General features: G+C 40.3%; 1 protein-coding gene across 3 annotated transcripts in view; it reads left to right on the top strand.

Annotated features, from left to right (window-relative positions):
- Positions 1-20147, top strand: part of HHIP (hedgehog interacting protein) — a 150466-nt gene that overhangs the window by 59626 nt on the left and 70693 nt on the right. For all 3 annotated transcript variants that reach the window (XM_049770048.1, XM_049770047.1, XM_049770046.1), the window contains exons 5-10: positions 7490-7641; positions 8022-8195; positions 9062-9205; positions 13531-13652; positions 16917-17040; positions 17992-18122. In XM_049770048.1, the coding sequence (XP_049626005.1) occupies positions 7490-7641; positions 8022-8195; positions 9062-9205; positions 13531-13652; positions 16917-17040; positions 17992-18122 (847 nt within the window). The remainder of the gene's footprint in view (positions 1-7489; positions 7642-8021; positions 8196-9061; positions 9206-13530; positions 13653-16916; positions 17041-17991; positions 18123-20147) is intronic.

Genomic DNA, 20147 nt, shown 5'->3' with positions numbered 1-20147 from the left:
CCTTTTGTTTGCCTTGTCTTGCTCCTCTGGCTTTTAAGCCTGGTCTCTCCATTCCACCATTAGAAGGACCCCTCTGAACCTCCTCGTTAATGTAAATGCAGGTTAGGTGACTAGAGCTCATTCTGGAAAACAGGACAGTCCTACTACTTAAGAGTTTCTAGTGTTTTTAAGAGTTCGGTGCTAGGCGCTGGGGGTCAAGACCAAATACATTTATCATTAGGGCTCTATCAGAAACTCCTCCCATCCATTAGATAACCTCAGAGGATAATTAACTCCTTTTATGAGACTTGATAGACTGGTGTAACTTTTGTGAAGAATCCTGATCATCCTTCCCAGGACTTAAGAAGAATTTAACTCTGTAATGCATTTAAAAATTTAAGAACAAAACAGAATAGTTTCAGTGAGCTTAAGGATTTTAATATTTTTGTCTCCTGTTGTGTGTGTGTGTGTGTGTGTGAGAGAGAGAGAGAGAGAGAGAGAGAGAGAAGAGAGAGAGAGAGAAGAGAGAGAATGCATATATTGCTCTTGACCCTGTTCACAAATTCCCACATCATTAGACAAGTCTACTCTCCTCAAGTCTGCAAAGTTTTTTTACTTCATTCTGAAGTGTTGGTTGTTCCTTCAGTATTGACACCTAAGAGAATGTTTCCTAGAACTGTTTTTCTTGGATACCTCTTGATGAATTTATAGATGAACTTTCATTAGTCTTTTCTTCCTTAGTCCTTACAACGGAGTACGTGCAAGAAGTCATTAATATTGTGAATCCTTTTTCTTAAGATCAGATTAAAATATCCACATAATAAGTATATACTGCCTTTTCTCAGAAATAGTCTGATTCCACTAACTCACCTGTGTCTATGTTGCAGTACATGGCAGAAAGGAATTATGGTTGCAAAGGAATTCTAATTGCTATCCAACACATAATGAGGTGATCCTGGGTTTTCTGGGTGTTCTCAGGGTCATCACAAATTCTAAAACATAGAAGAGGCAGGATAGGAAATCTGAGTGATGCAATAGAGAAATTCAGTCCACTTTTAATGGCTTTGAGGACTGAGGAAGAGAGATACCCACCAAAGAGTATAAGTGATCTCTAGAAGCTGATGAGGGGAAGGAAACAGATCATTCGTCTCCTCACACCTTCAGAAAGTAACACATTGAGTGAGCACTATGTTGGATTCTGATCCACAGAAGTTTTGTTTGTTTTTTTTTTAATTGGTGGGACACACATGGCTGTGCTCAGGGATTACTCCTGGCCCTATACCCAGGGATCACTCCTAATGGACTTGAGTTGCTATATGGGATACTGGGGATTGAACCTGGCTCAGTTGCACGAATGACAAATTATTTCCCTGCTGGACTAGAACTCTATCCTCCTGACCTCCAGAATTTAGATAATAGATTCATGGTGTTTCTCACCACTGCACTTGTGGTAATTTCCTACTACAGCAGCTGAAAATGAATCTAGCCTTCTTTGACTGAAAGATTCTCAAATAGCTTAATTCTCTTTTGGATAAGCAGCAGATTCTAGTCTAAGTGAAACATTTGTAGAGGGGCTGAGATTGTTCTTCAGCCTTTTGTTCCTTTCATGGTGTGAGTCATCCAAAGTGGCCTGTGGGTCCCTGTTAATCAAGAGTACAGGAGACCCTGCCTTATGGTGAAACTGTAGAATTTACAGAGAATTTTAAATAATTTTCCTCCATTATGATATTTTAGAGCTCCATCTTAATTGAGAGCAAAAGAATGCTTGGGCTAGAGACAGTAGGAGCACTTGGCCTTGTAAGTAGCTGACCCAAGTTCAATCCATGGCACCATATATGGTCCATTGGGTCCTTCCAGGAGTGGCTCCTGAGCAGAAAGAGAGCCAGAAATAAGCCTTGAGTACCACTGAGTGTGGTCCCAAAATGAAGGAAAGAAGAGAGGGAGGAAATGAGCAAAAGGAGAAATAAGGGAGGTAGGGAAGAAGCTACTGGAGGACTTTATTCATATCCTTGTGGTTCATTCATGTACATATAAATCAGAAGAAGCATTTACTGACTAAATGTGCCTAATTTAGCTTTTATATAACCAAGTCTTTTCCCTTTCTGTGCCAGGTTTTTGAGTAGGGAAATCTTAGGTGCAAATACAATAATTAGCCTTGATGTCAATGTTACCCAGAAAGTTTTTTTTTCTCTTTGATACTTTGTGTGGGTTCATACATTTTTAATAGTGCAGTTTTGCTTGACTCCTTCACTCCATACCCCTAAAACATCAACATGAAGAAATGTGGTTGGAATGTACCAACAAGAGCCTCCCTTTGCTGGTTCTTGAAGGGCAAAACTTGCTTCTCATAGATACTCTTCGCCTAATGCCAGTCACAGTGCCCACTACCTAGTAAATTATCCATAAATATGTGCTGAATACACAGCAAATTTTTCTTTGAGAACAAGGCAAGAAAAAGAAAAAGAAAAAAAAAGAGAATAAGGCAAGAACAGGAATATCTTTCCATAGCACTGTGCACTTTAATTGACCTTCTTTTGCTTTATTGATCCCAGACAGTCATTTACTAGACTCAGTCATTTGCTGAAAGGTCATTGAAAGAAATACTGCTTCCAGGTCAATGTTGCCCAGTTTTCTCAATATACAAATATGCAAGTTTGGGGCCGGAGAGATAGCATGGAGGTAAGGCGTTTGCCTTTCATGCAGAAGGTCATCGGTTCAAATCCCGGCATCCCATATGGTCCCCCGTGCTTGCCAGGAGCAATTTCTGAGCATGAAGCCAGGAGTAACCCCTGAGCACTGCCTGGTGTGACACAAAACCACAACAACAACAACAACAACAAAAATATGCAAGTTTCCTAAAATAAGTCAATAGGAAAGCAAATTTTAAATAAGTTAGAAATCAGAGGTAGAAATGAAATAACTGTAGTAACACTGAAAGTATGAAGGGAATGTTTTAAAAATTAATAATACTACAATAAAGATCATATCCGTCTACTTCTTTGAAAAAGAAAAATGCAGAGGTTGGAGAGATAGCACTTTAACTAAGAGTCTTACCTTGCACAGGGCAAACTCCAGTTAAGTCCCTGACATAGCATGTGTCCAACCCCACCCCTAACCATCACTAGGAGTGATCTCTGAGCATAGAGCCAGGTGTATATGTCCTGAGCACAGCTAGGTATGGCTCACAAACCAAAAGGAAAATACAAAAATACAAATACAGGGACCAAAAATATAGTACAGGGGTTAATATGCTTATCTGACCTCAGATAATGATCCCTAGGGCCATTGAGCACAAAGCCAGGAGTAAGCTCTGAATTCCTCTGGGTGTGGCACAAGCCCCCTTCTAGAATGAAAGTTACTGTTCTGTAGTTACATCTCTTTTGTTAACCTGATTCTGATATTTTTCAATATCCTTAGCCTTAATTAAGTTCAATTTTTTCTCTCTTCACTCAAAGTATAGAACTAGATCTGGTGGCAAAATTAACTTGAAGACACAAAATCACGCAAATCTAAATATTTGGACCAGCCAACTTTCCACCTGGCTCAAGATAAACATTTTTAAATACTGTTTAACACTTTTCAAAAGTAGAATGTTGGAATTTGGTTTCTTTTCAAAGGTGTAGCTTCTTGGCCCCAACTCTTCCTTTGGGCCAACTTGGTTCAACCAATCACTTGGAGAATCCTTCTTCCCCTGTTCAAAAACCAGACATTTCTACAAGTAATGGATTTTTATGTAGTTTAATTTATTTTTATTTAATATTTTATTTAAATACCATGGTTGCAAGGTTGTTCATAATACAGGGGTTTTTTTCCCCCACAGATAAAGTTGTTCATGATTGAGTTGCAGTTATGCAATGTACAACAAGCTTCACCGGTGTACATTTTCTATCAGCAGTGTCAACAGTTTCCCCTCACCTCCCTGATGCCCTCTTTCTATATTCCCACCATCCCCTCCACCTGCCTCTTGGGCTGATATTTTACTTTTCTCTCTCTCCCTCTCACTTTCTTTTCTTTTTTGACAATGGTTTGCACTACTGTTGATGAAGGGGTGCATTTCAGGTCACTTTTTCCCTTTCAGCACTCAGTTCTTATCCAGAATAAGTTCCAACTATTACTTCATAGAATAATTTCATTCATCTGTGGAATATCAGGAAAATAAAAGACAGTGTGGGAATGATATCCAGAGACAAGAAAGATGAGGATTAGGAAGAGCAGTACATGGTAGGAACCTTGCCACAAAGAGCAGTGAGTGCAGTTAGGATAGGTCAAAAGTGCTGGGTTTTAATTCCACACAACTACACACAATAGGGGTCAGAGAGATTAACACAGTGGTAGGGCATTTGCCTTGCATGCGACCAACCCGGGACAGACCCAGGTTCGATTCCCCATATCCTATATGGTCCCCCAAGCCTGCCAGGAGCGATTTCTGAGCACAGATCCAGGAGTAACACCTAAGTGTCACCCAAAACCAAAACAAACAAAAAACTACACACAGTGAGGAAGGAAAAATGCCAATAACTCAGAAGTAGAAAGTTAGTAATGATGTCTCGAAGGCTTCCTCTGGATATCTGGTGGAAAACTCGACATAGAAACAGGGTAGAGAAGGGAGGTTCTGGGTTCAGGGTTCACATCAACAGGAATAGGTAGTGAATGCAGGGTTTGAATGGGGTGCAAGAGAGCTGAGCTATTTGACAGGAAGAACAGAAATAAGGAAGACAAGACTGGTCTAACAGCAAGGCCTGCTAGGCTCAACTACATTGACCCACTGTTCTGCTAAAGATTGTACAGATGCAATATAGACCAGTCCTGTTTCAAGTGTTGTGGCTTCAACCTATCTTGGCCAGAGTGAATCCTTCAGTGATCAGCCACCTACTTTCTCCATAGACAGCTCCACAAAATGATTCCCACCTCCAAGATAGGTTTGTCTGGAAAACCTAAGTTGATTTATCTATTATTTTTTAAGCAGATAATAGGATAGTGGTGTTCAGAAACACACTTTCTATAGACAGAAAAACCCTAAGGTCTTATTCACACTCAGTGCAAGTTTGTGATTCTGTCTCTGGTAGCTGGAGTAAGTCCTACAATTCTAACCTCTAAAAGTTTAGCAGTTAAAATAACAGTTGTTTTAGAAGTGCCAGAAAGATTCTAGGCTATTACAGATTGTGTTGGGTTTTCTTTTTCATCCACAGAGTTTAGAAAGTAAGCATTTTCTCTGATAATGGCCTATGAGTAATTAATTAGTCCTGTTTCTAAACCAAACAGAATGGCACTTTGCTCCCAAAAGTTGAGTAAAAATAAAATCATGAAATTATATAATGATTAAGAAAATGTAAACCCTCTTATCTGAAAGATAGAGAATTCCTGGCTTCTTTTAGTCTCACCCCTACGCCCCAATCACTCAGTATTATTCGTTGCTTCTTCCATGTTGAGACATTATGTTTCCACATTTGGGTCTCAAGTAAATGTCAGTGTTACCCACAGACTCATTGAGGACTAGGTGACTCTTAAAGGAGTGGAGGGGAGGGGAGTCTTCTGTCCAGGATTTGCTTAAATCTCTTTTACCAGCTGTCTTTCTCCAGTGCCGAAATGGAACTTTTCCTAATTCCCGAAAAGCCAGCAGCAGCACAGTTAGAAACCTCGTGGCTTTCCAACTCAAATTATATTTCAGATGATTTGATTAAAAACTACAAAAGAATTGCTTTCAGCCCAAAGCTGCTTAGAGAACACAAACATTTGTGAAGTGGGCAGGCAGAGAGTTTCCCCCGCATTGACTGCTTCACAGGGAAATATATTTTGAAGAGGAATTAATCACAAACTAAATCCCATCCCAGACCGCCCTTCTCCATCTGTCAAGAAGGTTTTAGACTGTAATGGCTCTTTCTGCAAGCAATAGTAGTTACCCATCTGAGCTTTCATTGTCTCCTGAGAGGGGCCAGAATACAGGCTATGATGATACAGGAGGAAACACAGCACACTCACATTAAGATGAAAGGCGTACTAATATAATCTCCCAAATAAAGACTTGTCCATACATCATAATCATTAGAGTCTTATACTTTAACAAGTGTGTTCCTTAATTAAAAGTAAGCAGACAATGATAGAAAAGTAAGAGACTGATTTTTTTTTCTTTTGAATAACAAGGTGGTCATTCTGGAAGATTTATAACCTCTGTTTTTTAATTAATCCATGCTCTTAATGTTTGGGTATTTTATTCCTTTGGGTGGTAGCTCTCTGAAAGAAGATTGTCTCCGATTCCGCATGTCTTATGCCTAAAATGCCCAAATTTACATTGAACAAGATGACAAACAATTATCCGCCCTGTTGCTTACCCTTGATCTTTCCTGAAAGACCCTAGTGCTGCCTAATTGAATGTAACCTTGAAAAGTGATTTCTCTCCCTCCTGGCTTCCCTAAAGAGGCTCAGCTTTGGGCCGGGGGCCATGTGAGGTTAAGTGAACCAGTGTGAAGTAGGCTCTGCCCTCGAAGCATTTCATTTCTGGGTCCAGTTTCCCCCCTACCCTATCTCACCCCCTCATCATGCCTGTCGACGGGAGCGCACTCCATCTGCTTGAATATGAACTTTTTTTGAGTATCCAATCTCGATAATTTTAGATACTTGGATTTCAGGATAGAAATTCCTCGACTACTTGTGGGATCAAGGAAAATGCTAAGACCCTATTGAATTTCCTCAAGCTGAATTAGCAGAAAATAAAGATAAAATGCCTTTCTATTTGAGAACACGATGATGTTTTAATTGTTCCAGCCTTTGGCATGCTGAATGTATACAATCCTTGACATTAATTCACCAGTATTTCTCTTACTCCCAACCCTTGCCCTTTTGCTTCTAGCCTCTCCCCCCATTTTTCTGTGATTTTCTAAAGAAAAACTCAAAGCAGTGAAGGGAGCCATGTAAAATGACCTCATTTCTACGTAGCTAGGCCCCGAGTGCTTATTACCTACCTATGATGAGCAGACCACCATCGTAGAAACAGCTGATATCGAAGGCCCTGGGGTAAAACAAAGGTTTACATATTACACAAGCAATTTCACTGTTTTCTAAACATATTGCCAAGACAGTGGGAATTGGCAGCCCACACTGTGTTTTAGGTTGGGGAGGCTTGGATTAGAAGTGACTGGTGATTATCAGCCTTTTGCTTTGTCTTCTATGAACTATAAGCAACCTAGTAACCCAGCAAAGAATTCTCCGCTGTACTTAAACTTGTCTTCTGAGTGTCCCAAGATTACACACACAAATCACTTAACAAAAGTGGTATATGGGCCTTGTGCAGAGATAACCACACAAGACAATTGTCTCGTTCCTAACCCTTAAAGAGGTCCACCAAGGGAAATGTTTTATAATCCTTTTTTGTGCATTGGACAAGGAAGAGAAGAAAAGAGTGTGGACAAAGATTATACAGAAGAAAGAAAGCGACTCTTTTGGGGTTCCAGTCAAAACACAATAAAGAACATAATTAACTTCACGATTCTTTGTGTTTTCCATTTGACTGCAGGGAGGAGATGAAAGAGGACTGCTAAGCCTTGCATTCCATCCCAATTACAAGAAAAATGGAAAGCTCTATGTGTCTTATACTACCAACCAAGAACGCTGGGCTATCGGGCCCCACGACCACATTCTTCGGGTTGTGGAATACACAGTGTCCAGGTATCATGAATAAAAAAGCACTGAGGCTCAAATTTTTCTCTCTTGTTTTCCCATTATATTGGCATGGGTTTGGGTTGAGAGATGACAGATAATTAGCTGGAGGGTGCTCATGGTTAAGTTCTTATCTCTATCCTGCTGAAAGCCCTAAATGTCTTCAAGGAGAATGGCTCCAGTGATCAGTTCTATCCCTCAAAGATCTTTATTTACTCTCATTTCTCCTAAAACTTGGCAACAAAGGGACTTTGGGATCATTTCAGATTTGCTCCAAGTATTTACTTAATTCCCAGCACAGGTGTTTGCTTCATAAGGGTAGATGCCATGCTTGCTAGTGGGTTCCCATGTCTTCCAACAGTTATGAAATTGCTTCTTTCCCATTGCAGAAAGAATCCCCATCAAGTGGATGTGAGAACGGCCAGAGTGTTTCTGGAGGTAGCAGAGCTCCACAGAAAGCACTTGGGAGGGCAGCTGCTGTTCGGCCCCGATGGCTTTTTGTACATCATTCTCGGGGATGGCATGATCACACTGGATGACATGGAAGAAATGGATGGGTTAAGGTAAGCCCAACTGGCTTTTGACTTCTCTGGAGATTGAAACTCTGGCATGTTAGTGGTTCTTGCCCTAGGGCCAACAAGGGCCACATGGGAAGCAAACCTCAGGCCTCAAGCATGCATGGAATGTGCTCTACCCTTTGAGCTGCACCCCTGGCCCCAGAAGTATTTTTGCTGTCAGGGGACAGAGTCAGAATGTGAGAGTTAAGAACCACCCACAGTTAAATGTCTCACTCCAGGGTCAATCTACACTTATAAAGGGACAAAAGAGTTCCACACTAGGCAGATAGAGTATTTTTGAGAGTTTCTGTATGAAGGGTTCCAAAGCCATATTCCTGGTGAGGCTCTCTCCTCCATGTGTCTTCAGGCTCTGCACCTTGGTGCTGCCTTCAGCCACTGCTTTACAGAATAATGTGGGCCCCTTGTGCTTCTTAGGGGACATGAAATAGTGTGCATTGACAGAAAAGAAGGGAGATGCAAACTGCAGCATGGTGTCCCCTCACAGACCGTTATTTACCTGGGTCATATCTCCTGGCAACACAGTCTCGACTTCATGTCCCACTAGATGGAGTCTAGAGATTTTTTTAAATCAGGGGATGGGTTTCTTTAATTTGGGGGGGGTGTCTTGGGCCACACCCAGAGGCATTCAGGAATTACTTCTGCTCTACACTCAAGAATTATTCCTGACAACCTTAGGAGACCATATGAGATATGAGAGATTGAAACTGGGTCAGACCCTCTACCCACTGTGCTATCACTATAGCCACATGGGCAAGGGTGAATCTTTTATCCCCAGCTGCCACCTCCCGATTTCCATTTCTGCACAATTAATGGCAGCAGAGGAAATATTCACAGGTCCTCCGATTTCTCAGTGATTTCACAGGTTCAGTGCTGCGACTGGATGTGGACACGAATATGTGCACGGTGCCGTATTCCATTCCCAGGAGCAACCCGCACTTCAACAGCACCAACCAGCCCCCGGAGGTTTTTGCCCATGGCCTGCATGATCCAGGCAGGTGAGCCACGCCTGTGCTCTCATCTCCTTTCAAGCCAGGCGGACCCTGGGTGGTGGGAGGGGAGTTGGTTAGGGAATGAAAGAGGGTGTCCAGGCATGGAGTGGTGTCCCAGGTTATTCCTCTTAAGATGTCACTGGCTCATCTTCCCCCTCATACAAAATATACTGAAAGGACAGAGGAGTACAGGGAAATTAGTTTATGATGTGTTAGGAGTTAGGGAGAATGCCTTAGAATTTTTGAGGATAATTTTTTTTTTGGTTTTGAGGTCACACCCAGCTGTGCTCAAGAGCTGACTCCTGGCTCAGTGCTCAGAGATCACTCCTGACAGGGCTTAGGGACCAGATGCGGGTCCTGGGATCAAATCAAGTCAGCCACATGCTTTGCCCTCTATACGATCTCTACAGGAGAATTATTCTTAGATCAGCACTGCTAGTCTGGAGTAATGATACAAATGCCATCTGGACAATTCAGAGAGAATAGTCCACCTTTTCATGGTCTCCTTAAGCTTCTCTAGTTGTTCCTTTCCTTCTGCCTTTAAGGGGGATATGAGAGCCTCTATGCAAGGAAGGTAAGGCTGGTTGATAATTAAATATAAATCCATCCATAAGAGATACACAAGCTACAGCATCAACTTGCTCTTAAATAAATTATAGTTCTTATTATAGCAGCTTCAGTTAACATGCAAAATAGCATTCAGTTGAAAGGAGTTGGGCTGCATGTTACTATTATTTTGTTTTTGTTTGGAGGCCATACCCAGCAGTGCTCAGGAGTTACTCCTGGTTCTGTGGTCAGGAATCATATGTGCTTGAGGAACCATATGAATTGTCGGGAATTGAACCTGGGTTGGCTGCATTCAAGGCAAAGGCCCTCTTTGCTGTGCTATCATTCCAGCCCCTATTTTTTTTTTTTTACTTGAAAACATGACAGGGCTAGACAGAGCTCAATGGTCTGGGACATATGCTTCACACACAAGAGGGCAAGTTTAGTCCCCAGCATCACGAAAGTCTCCCAAGTACCAAAGGGATGGCCTCAAGCACCTGACTGAGCAAATATGATTATAGCCAAACAAAGACAATTATGAATACCAAAGCAATCTTTTCCAGACTGATGGCTATTGTGACCTTAAATGAAAAGAACAACCAAGAATTATAGAGAGCAGAGTGAGACACATTCAAAATCCTCAGAGGGAAAATGTAGCAATATTAGATTGAAAACTCCTCCAGTTTGAGCTGTTAGTCATTCCAGGGGGCCTGGGGCCACATTCATTCATTTACTAGTGAAGTTATGATTGCTGTTGCATGTTTATTGAGTGTTCAGTATGTGCAAGGTGAGTCTTTCTCAGGCTTTTTACTTTTATAATCCCTCATGCCCTTCACCGCCCCTCCATCAAAGTCCAAGTCTACAGTTCATTTCCTTTTTGGCATCTCTGCGGATCTTAAAATCTGCGCGACAGGGAATACTCACGGTGGGTTCAGGATGTGGAGGAAACGGCCACATTCCATTCCTCCAGCTCAGCCCTTACAGAAATTTCCAGCAAACAGCACAGTGGAGTAGGGGCTGCCGACACCCTCCAGCCCAGGCACTCTCCTTCCTCTCCCTCCACCTCCATCTGGGGGTCCTGGCCTTCCCGCAGAGACATAAACCAAGGAGCTTTCCCAGCCTTGACAGTGACAAGGGGCTTGTGCTGTATGTTCTTACCTTCTAGCACAGAGCTGAAGACATGTCTCCCTCTACAGTCTTTCAAGACAAGTTGGATTTCACCAAGCAGACAGGGAACAAACACAGTCATCAGCTGAAAGGAAAGCCCATTGTTCTTACAAGGTTGGGACAGGGTATTGAGCCAAGTACTAAATTTGTTGTAGGCTTCATGCATTCTATTTTTGGAAAAATAATATATATAGCATATATATTTAAATAGGTGCAACCATTATGTGTTTGCCATTTTCATTTTTATTTTTATATATTTTTTACAAGTCTTTCACAGTTGTATTTCAAGTATGGTGCTACAGGCCTTAAGCACAGTCCCTACCATTATGTAATGGCAACTGTATCTTGCACCTATAATCTCATTTCTGACTCTCAGCTAAACTCATCGTGCTGAGTATGACCACAACCTTGTTTTTTCTAAATTAAAGACTTTTATTTCTTTATTTTGAAAGCAATTTTTCATTTCACATCAAACTTGAAACAACGATACTGTAGATTCCCTATGTGTCAGCTTCCTGACCAGAGGTGTTCTTATGCTCCTCTGAAATATAAACTACTTTCATACACACAAACTCATATACACGCACGCACACGCAGCCTCTACATGGACAGTGTGCTGTGCGGAAGGTTCATTGGTTAAAGTAGACCAGAGCTGATGCTGATTCATCACAGTTTCTTCAGCATTTATGGTAGACATTTATGCTCAGTCTTGGTGCTGTCTTAGGTCATGTGGATTGTGACCAATTTCCGCATCTTCCGGATGAAAGAAATGAAAGGTTGGATGGGCAGATGAGTTCCTCAGGGACCAGATAGACAGACAGAGAACCTCAGCTACCCCTAGTAATTTCTCTTTTGAGAGACTTAATTTGTTCTTTCCTCTTGGATTCAATTTGGACTGAACTAGGTACTATATTCCCCACCATAGAACTGGACAGTTTTTTTGCATGCAGTGAATTTATATTCCACCTTTAGTCACAGCCTGTCTCTGTGTCCATCCCTGCCAGCCATTTTATTCTGTGAATCACTGAATCAGAGAGTACAATACAGCGACTGTTGTCACACAACAGCTCACCCATCTTTGACCAGCCAGGCGCTAGTGTCTCCATTATGAATGGATTCATTTTCGTTTGTTTCATGATAGTTGTTCAAGTATATGATTTTGTCTCTGAAGCCCTAGAAACCATGTTTGCATATTTATTTTTTCTTCTTTGATTTAATTGGTCCCAACAGCTGGTTTTACATATTTTGTTATTTTAGTCGGCTAAGAACATGATTCTAAATGGTATGTTTTTTGCTCTAGAGGACATCTAGAAATGCCTGGAAACATTTTTTGTCTTTACCAGTTGATGAGGAGAGAGATGAAGCCAGAAATATCAAATGAATGGAGATCTGAGTGTCTCCTCATCCTACCTTGCCCAGGAGGACAGTGGCCACTTGTGTGATAATTTTCTGGTGCAGAATCTCCATAATGTCTAAGAGGAGAAACTGAAAGTATAAAATTGTTGGGAGAATTTGAGAAATCATATAATTCAACAAGTCACCTGACCCATACTCTGAGTGCATTCCTTTTATTTAAATTTTCATTGACATTGATTCCTTTAGATCTGTGGCATTGAAGGAGACTACAGAAATGCAGTGCTAAAGATGTGAGAATGGGAAGGGAAGGGAATAGAGGACTCAAGGATTTGCCCATGAATTTTCACCCCAGATTAGAATGCACATGAAATTGGAGTCTTGTCAGTAAATACTCTCAGTGATGGGAGAGAATAGTTTGGTTTTTATTTACTTATTTATTTTTGTTTGGCGGCCACACCCAATTGTACACAGGATTTACTCCTGGCTCTGAGCTTAGGGATCACTCCTAGTGGTGCTCGGGATCATATGTGGTACCAGCTATCCAAGTTGTGTAGGCCACGTACAAAGCAAGCCCCTCCCCATATACTATGTCTCTATGCTCAAAATTTTAAATCTTTATTTCCTCAACCTTTCTGTACTTTAAAATATCACAGTTCTTTGTAAGAAACACAAAATTAGGGGCTAGAGCGATAGCTCAGTGGTAGGGCATGTGTCTTGCACATGGGCAACCCAGGACCACCCCTGGTTTGATCCCCGGCATCCCATATGGCCCCCTGAGCCTGCCAGAAGCGACTTCTGAGCGCAGAGTCAGGAGTAACCCATGAGTGCTACCACTGGGTGTGGCCCAAAAACACACACACAAAGCCAAAACACAACAATAACAACAACAGCAACAAAGAAAGAAGCAAACAAACAAACTAATTCTTTATGGAATATAGTAGATCTAATTTGATCTTGTGCTCACTTCTTGGTTTTTTACCCATTGTATTATACTTATGTTATTTCACAACAACAAACTAACATGCTTAATGTTATTGTGTGCATTCAGCATGGAGGGAGATATCCAGAAAAATGAAAAAATATCCCCTACAGATATTTATATTTCAGTAGAATCAGTAAATACATCCCTACTATCAATAGCTTCCAAATAATAACCTTGCCAGCCCACAGGGTGCTCTTTGGTGGGGTTGATTGGGTCTCTCGTCTGAGTATAGAAGACACTCTGGTAGGAATTAAAGGGTGTTGCCCCTTTTGTTTTGCAGATGTGCTGTGGACCGACACCCCTCTGATACCAGCATCAATTTAACCATACTCTGTTCAGATTCCATAGGGAAGAACAGATCAACAACTAGAATCCTCCAGATTATAAAAGGGAAAGATTACGGTAAATAGATTATGGTGTGCTGATTTTGCTTGGGTTGGAGTTTGGTTCTACTTTAGAAAATTAAGTAAATGGAGAAACAATTTCTGCTGAATGAGGGTCCGAAAAAAGAATCCCAGCATTGGCCTTACAGCAGTAAATGAAATCAACTGCTCATTTTTTAAAGACTTGGGGACTCTTACAAACTCAGGAGGTTCTGTTTGCTTAATTACCTTTGCCTCAGATTGAATGGTGCTCTGTAGGTTCAGAAATTTTTAGTGGATCTTCAGGAGTTAGCAGTTAATATTTGGTCATCTGTGAAGCAAGATGAATAACTTCCCTTTGTGTGAAATATAAGGGAGAACTTGTCTTAACATCTTATATACAGAGGAAAAGCCAAGTGTTTAAGGCAAGAAATTTCTCAATACCCAGTGTGCTCGTCTTAGCAAATAGGAAAATTATGTGTTTCAAATAAGAATCTAATTTTTAAAGGTGTTTATTTTAGAGAAAACAAAGTCACAGACTTGTAAAAACAGCTTACTCAAATCCTGGAAATTGAAGATTTAGATAGTATTTTTTAATAGTGGATTACCAGCATGTGCAGAGATATGTAGAAAATGATGAAGTCCAAATTTTAATTTTTGAAGGAAGCCACATATGAAATATTACTATGATTCTGGAACTAGTGGATTAATGTTATTAAATTGAGTGCTGCTTCTATTTACTCATTCATTAGATATGTTTGCTTAACACCAGGAATGAAGCAGCTATGTTAGTTCATGTGGGATCCAGTCATTTCACTCTTTTAAGGTGTGTGTAATTGTGTGTGTGTGTGTGTGTGTGTGTATGTGTGTGTGTGTGTGTGTGTGTGTGTGTGTGATTTGGAACAAAATGATGTGGCTTGGAACAAAATTTTTTTAAGAGTCACTAACTTGATGGAATTTTGCATCCATATATATTCAACTGAATTCTTTAAGCACATTATTTGGTAATTCAACTGAAACTAGTTACCATAGTGACAGCCCTATATTTATGTTTTGAAAACATACCCATAAAGAATCAGTTTAAGTCAGGGGTCTCAAACTCAATTTACCTGGGGGCCGCAGGAGGCAAAGTCAGGGTGATCCTTGAGTGCAAAGTCAGTAGTAAGCCTTGAACATTGAGGTGTGTGACCCAAACAACTAAAACAAAACAAAAAAAGATTCCTCTAGGGCAGAGCCACAAAATGTTGTATGGAGGGCCATTTGCAACCCGTGAGCCGTGAGTTTGAGACCCCTGACTTAAGTCATAAGGCACATATATGGCATCGACAAGACCCTACATGGGATTCTTAGCACTGCATAGACTCCTAGAGCACTGTAGGTCAACACTAGTGCCCTGAAGCAACAATGTGAATGACTCAGATCCCATAACCACTACCCTGTCTTTATCACCAAGTGTGGTCCAAATTACTTTTTAAAAAGGCAAACTGAAAGAACCTTATCCATGGAATACTTTCAATAATGTATACCTATAACCAAATGACCAGGATATACACTATATATCTTTGTTAATTATGTCCCAATAAAGCTGAAACAATGCTCTTCAGTAACTGTCCACAGGTGTACTTCATCCCAGTCTGTGTAGTTAATTGAACAATGGGGCTGGAACAGTGGCACATCAGTAACCCTACTGCCTTGAACACTGCTGACCTAGGACAGACTGTGGTTGGATCCCCCAGCGTCCCATATGTTCCCCAAACCAAGAGTGATTTCTGAGCGCATAGCCAGGAGTAACCCCTGAGCATCACAGAAAAACAACTTGAACAACTCCTGACTCATTATTATGTACAGAGAATCCCTGTTTGATATGCTGTGTTACTGCCCAGCAAGGTTCATTGTCATTGAGCATTAAGGGGCAAGGTTCACATTGGGAGCACAGGCAGCCGATAGTAGACTTCCAGGCCATAAGCATTTCAGCATCGATGTCCTTGGGTACAAATTACGGGATACTTAACTTTTGTATTTGCTCTTTTATGTGGTCTCACCATCATCAAACAAGGGGAGAGCAGAAGTAAATTTTCGTTCTATCTTTGTCCATGGCATTTCCTGAAATCCTGCCTTTTGATTGTAGCTTCATTGATATTGAGTACACAGTAATGCTGCTAAATTTGCAATTGGCTTTAGATTTTTTCCAGTGCAACTGACATGTATTCAAGTAGATGATAGCTTGAATAGAAATATTGTGTGTGGGGGGGGTATGTGCATGCGCATGTATGTGGGCATGTGTTCTCAATCAATCAGAGACCCAAAGCTATCCAAGGTATCTTCGCCAATTTGAATTCAGTGCAAAATGTAGTGCTGCTACAGGATGTAGCAGGATGTAGGATGTAGTGCTGCTCTGGGCTTGTAATATCAGGGATTTCCTGGTCATTTCACCAGTTACTAAAGGGCATCTAGGTTTATATCCAGGAATGCTCCACGTTTCATGTGGTGCCAGGGATGCAACCAGAACTCCTGTATTCTCTGGTTCTGATGTAGAAGAATTTAGCCACATAATTCTATAAACTTTGTCAAAATATTCAGTGAAGCAATGTGTGTAAAAATATCTTTTATGTAAAATTAAAATTAATTAAAAAATTCAATGTGATTCAAAGTGTACTGGTTTTATAGTAAAAATAATCATAATTTCCAAAGTACCCAGATTCAGTTGGCAGATCTAATGGCAGCCAAAATCTTTTGGTTTTTCAGTTGATATACATGGCTTCCTAAGTATTCAGAATCAGTTGGAGATTATAATAGTAACCAGCATTTATAACACAGTATCAGCTATTTGAATGTTTTACTATTTTAACAAAGGGAATAATTATTTTTACTAGATAACTACAGCAGAGACCCATCTTGTAGGAAAGAATTCAGAACAAAAACATGACGATTGTCATAAATACTACTTGACCTACATTTTTTTTAGCTTGAGAATGCTTCGTTTGGAGAAAGAGAGAGAGAGAGTATGAGAGAGAGAGAGAGAGAGAGAGAGAGAGAGAGAGAGAGAGAGAGAACGAGAAGAAGAAAAATGTCTGCCTTAGAGGCAGGCAGGGGGAAAGAGGACAGAAGGAAAAATGGGGACATTGGTGGCAGGAAATGTGCTATTGAAGTCAGACATTGTATGACTGAAACTCAATCATGACAACTTTGTAACCACAGTGCTTAAATTGTAATTAATACAAAGGGAAAATAATTAATAATAAATAAAAATAATAATATAAAAGGGAAAAAGATTATTTGATCTAGGTATACTCTTTCTTTTCAGAAAATGAGCCATCGCTGTTAGAATTTAAGCCATTCAGTAATGGCCCTTTGGTTGGTGGATTTATTTATCGGGGCTGCCAGTCTGAAAGACTCTATGGCAGTTATGTGTTTGGAGATCGAAATGGGTAAGTTCCTGTTCTAATATGATTTGATACACCAAATAACAGCAGTTAACTATTTGGCAGACTTGTTAGCAAAATAGTAAGATGATTGATTGTTAGCCTTGGAGGCCAGGTCTGGGACATAGAGATAATGTTTATTTATGGCATTTTAATAGAAGAACTTTCTAAGAGATGCTTTTTATTGGGGGGTCCTGAGGGTTGAATCTAGAGCCTTTGACATATAAGGCAAGTGCTCTAGCACTAAGCTGCATTTTCAACCCTCAGATGGGTTTTGAACAGATTCAGTTAAGTGTCTTAACTAGTTTTTCAGAACAGAGAAGACTTCAGGTGGACATGTTCTATTATGTAGGCTCTTCCCTTAATTCTTAACTTAATAAATGTATTGGCATAAAGAATAATTTATTTATACTGTCATAGGAGTTGCAGAAATATTTACTAAATAGCCAGATATTTAGAACTTATGGCAATTGTTGCTGTCTACCTTTTGTGTAGGTAAGTATATGACAGAATGTAATTGTTAGCCTAACTACTAATGGCCAATGGATAATTAAAAGGAACTCTGATGAAATCCAAATTGAGACTCTCATTTTCTAAGTCTCTGGCTTTCAGGCACATTGCTGAGCTGAGCTGCTTGGAGGCAAGGAAAAAAACAGAAAAGTATCTTGAGCCCATGATCTTCCACATTCCTCTAATTAATAATTCCAAGAGTTTAGTCCTGGGGAGGAAACATTATTCTCTGGATGAAGGGAAGGACTTTATTATCTTGATGTCCTTTTCCCCCACTGGAGAATTCCAGTGTTAATGCATATTATGGATTGTAATATTTCTTCCCTTTAGAAGCCAAACTCTGGTACACCAGGTCGATGATTGCGAGTTTTATTTTAAACAGTTTATTATGTTCTTTTATACAGAGGTACATTTTCATTGTAGGGTTATGATATGTTTCTGTTGTAGGAATTTCTTGACTCTCCAGCAAAGTCCCGTGAGCAAGCAATGGCAAGAAAAGCCACTTTGTCTCGGCAGTAGTGGCTCCTGTAGAGGTCACCTTTCGGGCCACATATTGGGATTTGGAGAAGATGAATTAGGTACTGTGCAAGATCTTTCTGTTTGCTTCCTGCTAACAAGAGGCTTTGCTCTTCTGTCCTGAAGAAGTCTAACAATCCAACCTCTATTTGTTGGAAATGAAACATCCAGCAAAGAGAATGTATTGCTGGAACAAGAGAGGATCACACTCTCCTTGTAGTTATTACAGATAGTTGTTTGTTTGTTTTATTTGTTTGTTTTTGGGCCATACCCAGTGACACTCAGGGGTTACTCTTGGCTATGCGCTCAGAAATCCCTCCTGGCTTGGGGGACCATATGGGATGCCAGGGTTCAAACCAGGGTCCATCCTGGATCAGCTGCATGAAAAGCAAATGACCTACCACTGCACAATCACTCTGGTCCTGCCAGGAAGTTTTTTACATCTTATGTAGACTCCAGAAATACGAGTAACAAGCGGAGGAAAGAGAGGCAAAAACAAAATCATAAAGAGAACTTTTTCAGTATCTAAAGATATTTTTGGATGAAGTTTGTCAATATATTTTACCTGACATTTTCATACCTATCTATGTCTCTTAGATAAGTTTATTAAAGATAATGTAAACCTCACCTAGCCCTCTTTTCCACATTTATTTTTTTCCATGTGGCCTGAAACTTCATCAAGGACTCCTTCCCAATAGGGTGTCTAGATTTTTTCTCAACAGAACAGAGATTTCTTTTCTCACCCATGATTTAGAAAGTAATCACATAGTGTATGTGCTACATGCTATTTAACAGGCAACACCAAACAAAATCAAAAAGAACACACAACAAAATGAACCTCAGCTGGGATATAGCTCTGAGAGAGAGAGAGCTCTTGCCTTGATGTGTGAGACCCTGGTTCAATCTCTGGTACCACAAAAGTTAAAAACAGTAACCAAAATTTTTTTCTAAAAACTCTTAGACTTTGACCACAAAACTGAGGTTACCAGTGAAGGTTGGGGATTGAAGTTGGGATGAGTTCTGTGGACTGTTTTAGAAAGATAATATGTTTTGTTGATGAGGGCAGTATATTAAGATGCTTTTAGGAAGTGTGAAAATGTACCCTCTACTACAGATCAAATCTTGACAATCTATCTAAATTAAAATATATATTCATTTGACTTAAAAAGTTGAAATTGGGAGCCGGCACAGTGGCACTAGAGGTAAGGTGCCAGCGCTAGCACTAGCCTAGCCTAGGACAGACCGTGGTTCGATCCCCCGGAGTCCCATATGGTCCCCCAATCCAGGAGCGACTTCTGAGCGTAGAGCCAGGACTAACCCTTGAGTGTCACCGGGTGTGGCCCAAAAACCCCCCAAAGAAAAGTTGAAATTGAAATATGAAACACCCAAGAATGGAAAGGAAATAAATTTTAAATTACAGAGATAAGAAGCTTTTCATAATTATTCCCATTAGAATAATAGCCAAACAAAGCAGACTCCTTATGGTCAGAATGAATTTCTAGGTTTTAAGAAAAAAAAAGTCATGATTCCCATCCAAATAGAAATATTCCCACCAACTGTATGGATGTGGTTTTCCTATCATAATGAGAATTTATTGAAATAGTTCCAAATGCTCATCTGGGTTAGCAAGGAACTCACAAGACTTCTGAAATAGAAGATGTATTACAGAGCTCTGGGAATATATACTAATCCAAAAAAGAAATATCCAATCTGTATGAAGCACTGAATGCATTTTAAAATTTTATTTACCCATAATATTCTTTTACCCCACTCAAAGGAACCAGAATGAGACTTTTCCTCACTTTAATACTATATAATGGGATTTAAAACTTCATTGGAAAACTCTGATTTAAAAATATAAATTAGGGGCCTGTGAGGTGGTGCTAGAGGTAAGGTGTCTGCCTTGCAAGCACTAACCAAGGAAGGACCACGGTTTGATCCCTTGGCATCCCATTTTGTCCCCCCAAGCCGGAGCGATTTCTGAGTGCTTAGCCAGGAGTAACCCCTGAGTATCAAATGGGTGTGGCCCAAAAATCAAAAATAAAATAAAAATATAATAAATTAGGATTAAGTTTTTGATTTCAGAG

Source organism: Suncus etruscus, chromosome 3, assembly GCF_024139225.1.
Source record: "Suncus etruscus isolate mSunEtr1 chromosome 3, mSunEtr1.pri.cur, whole genome shotgun sequence".
Taxonomy (NCBI): domain Eukaryota; kingdom Metazoa; phylum Chordata; class Mammalia; order Eulipotyphla; family Soricidae; genus Suncus; species Suncus etruscus.
This window is presented reverse-complemented; position numbering and strand designations above follow the sequence as displayed.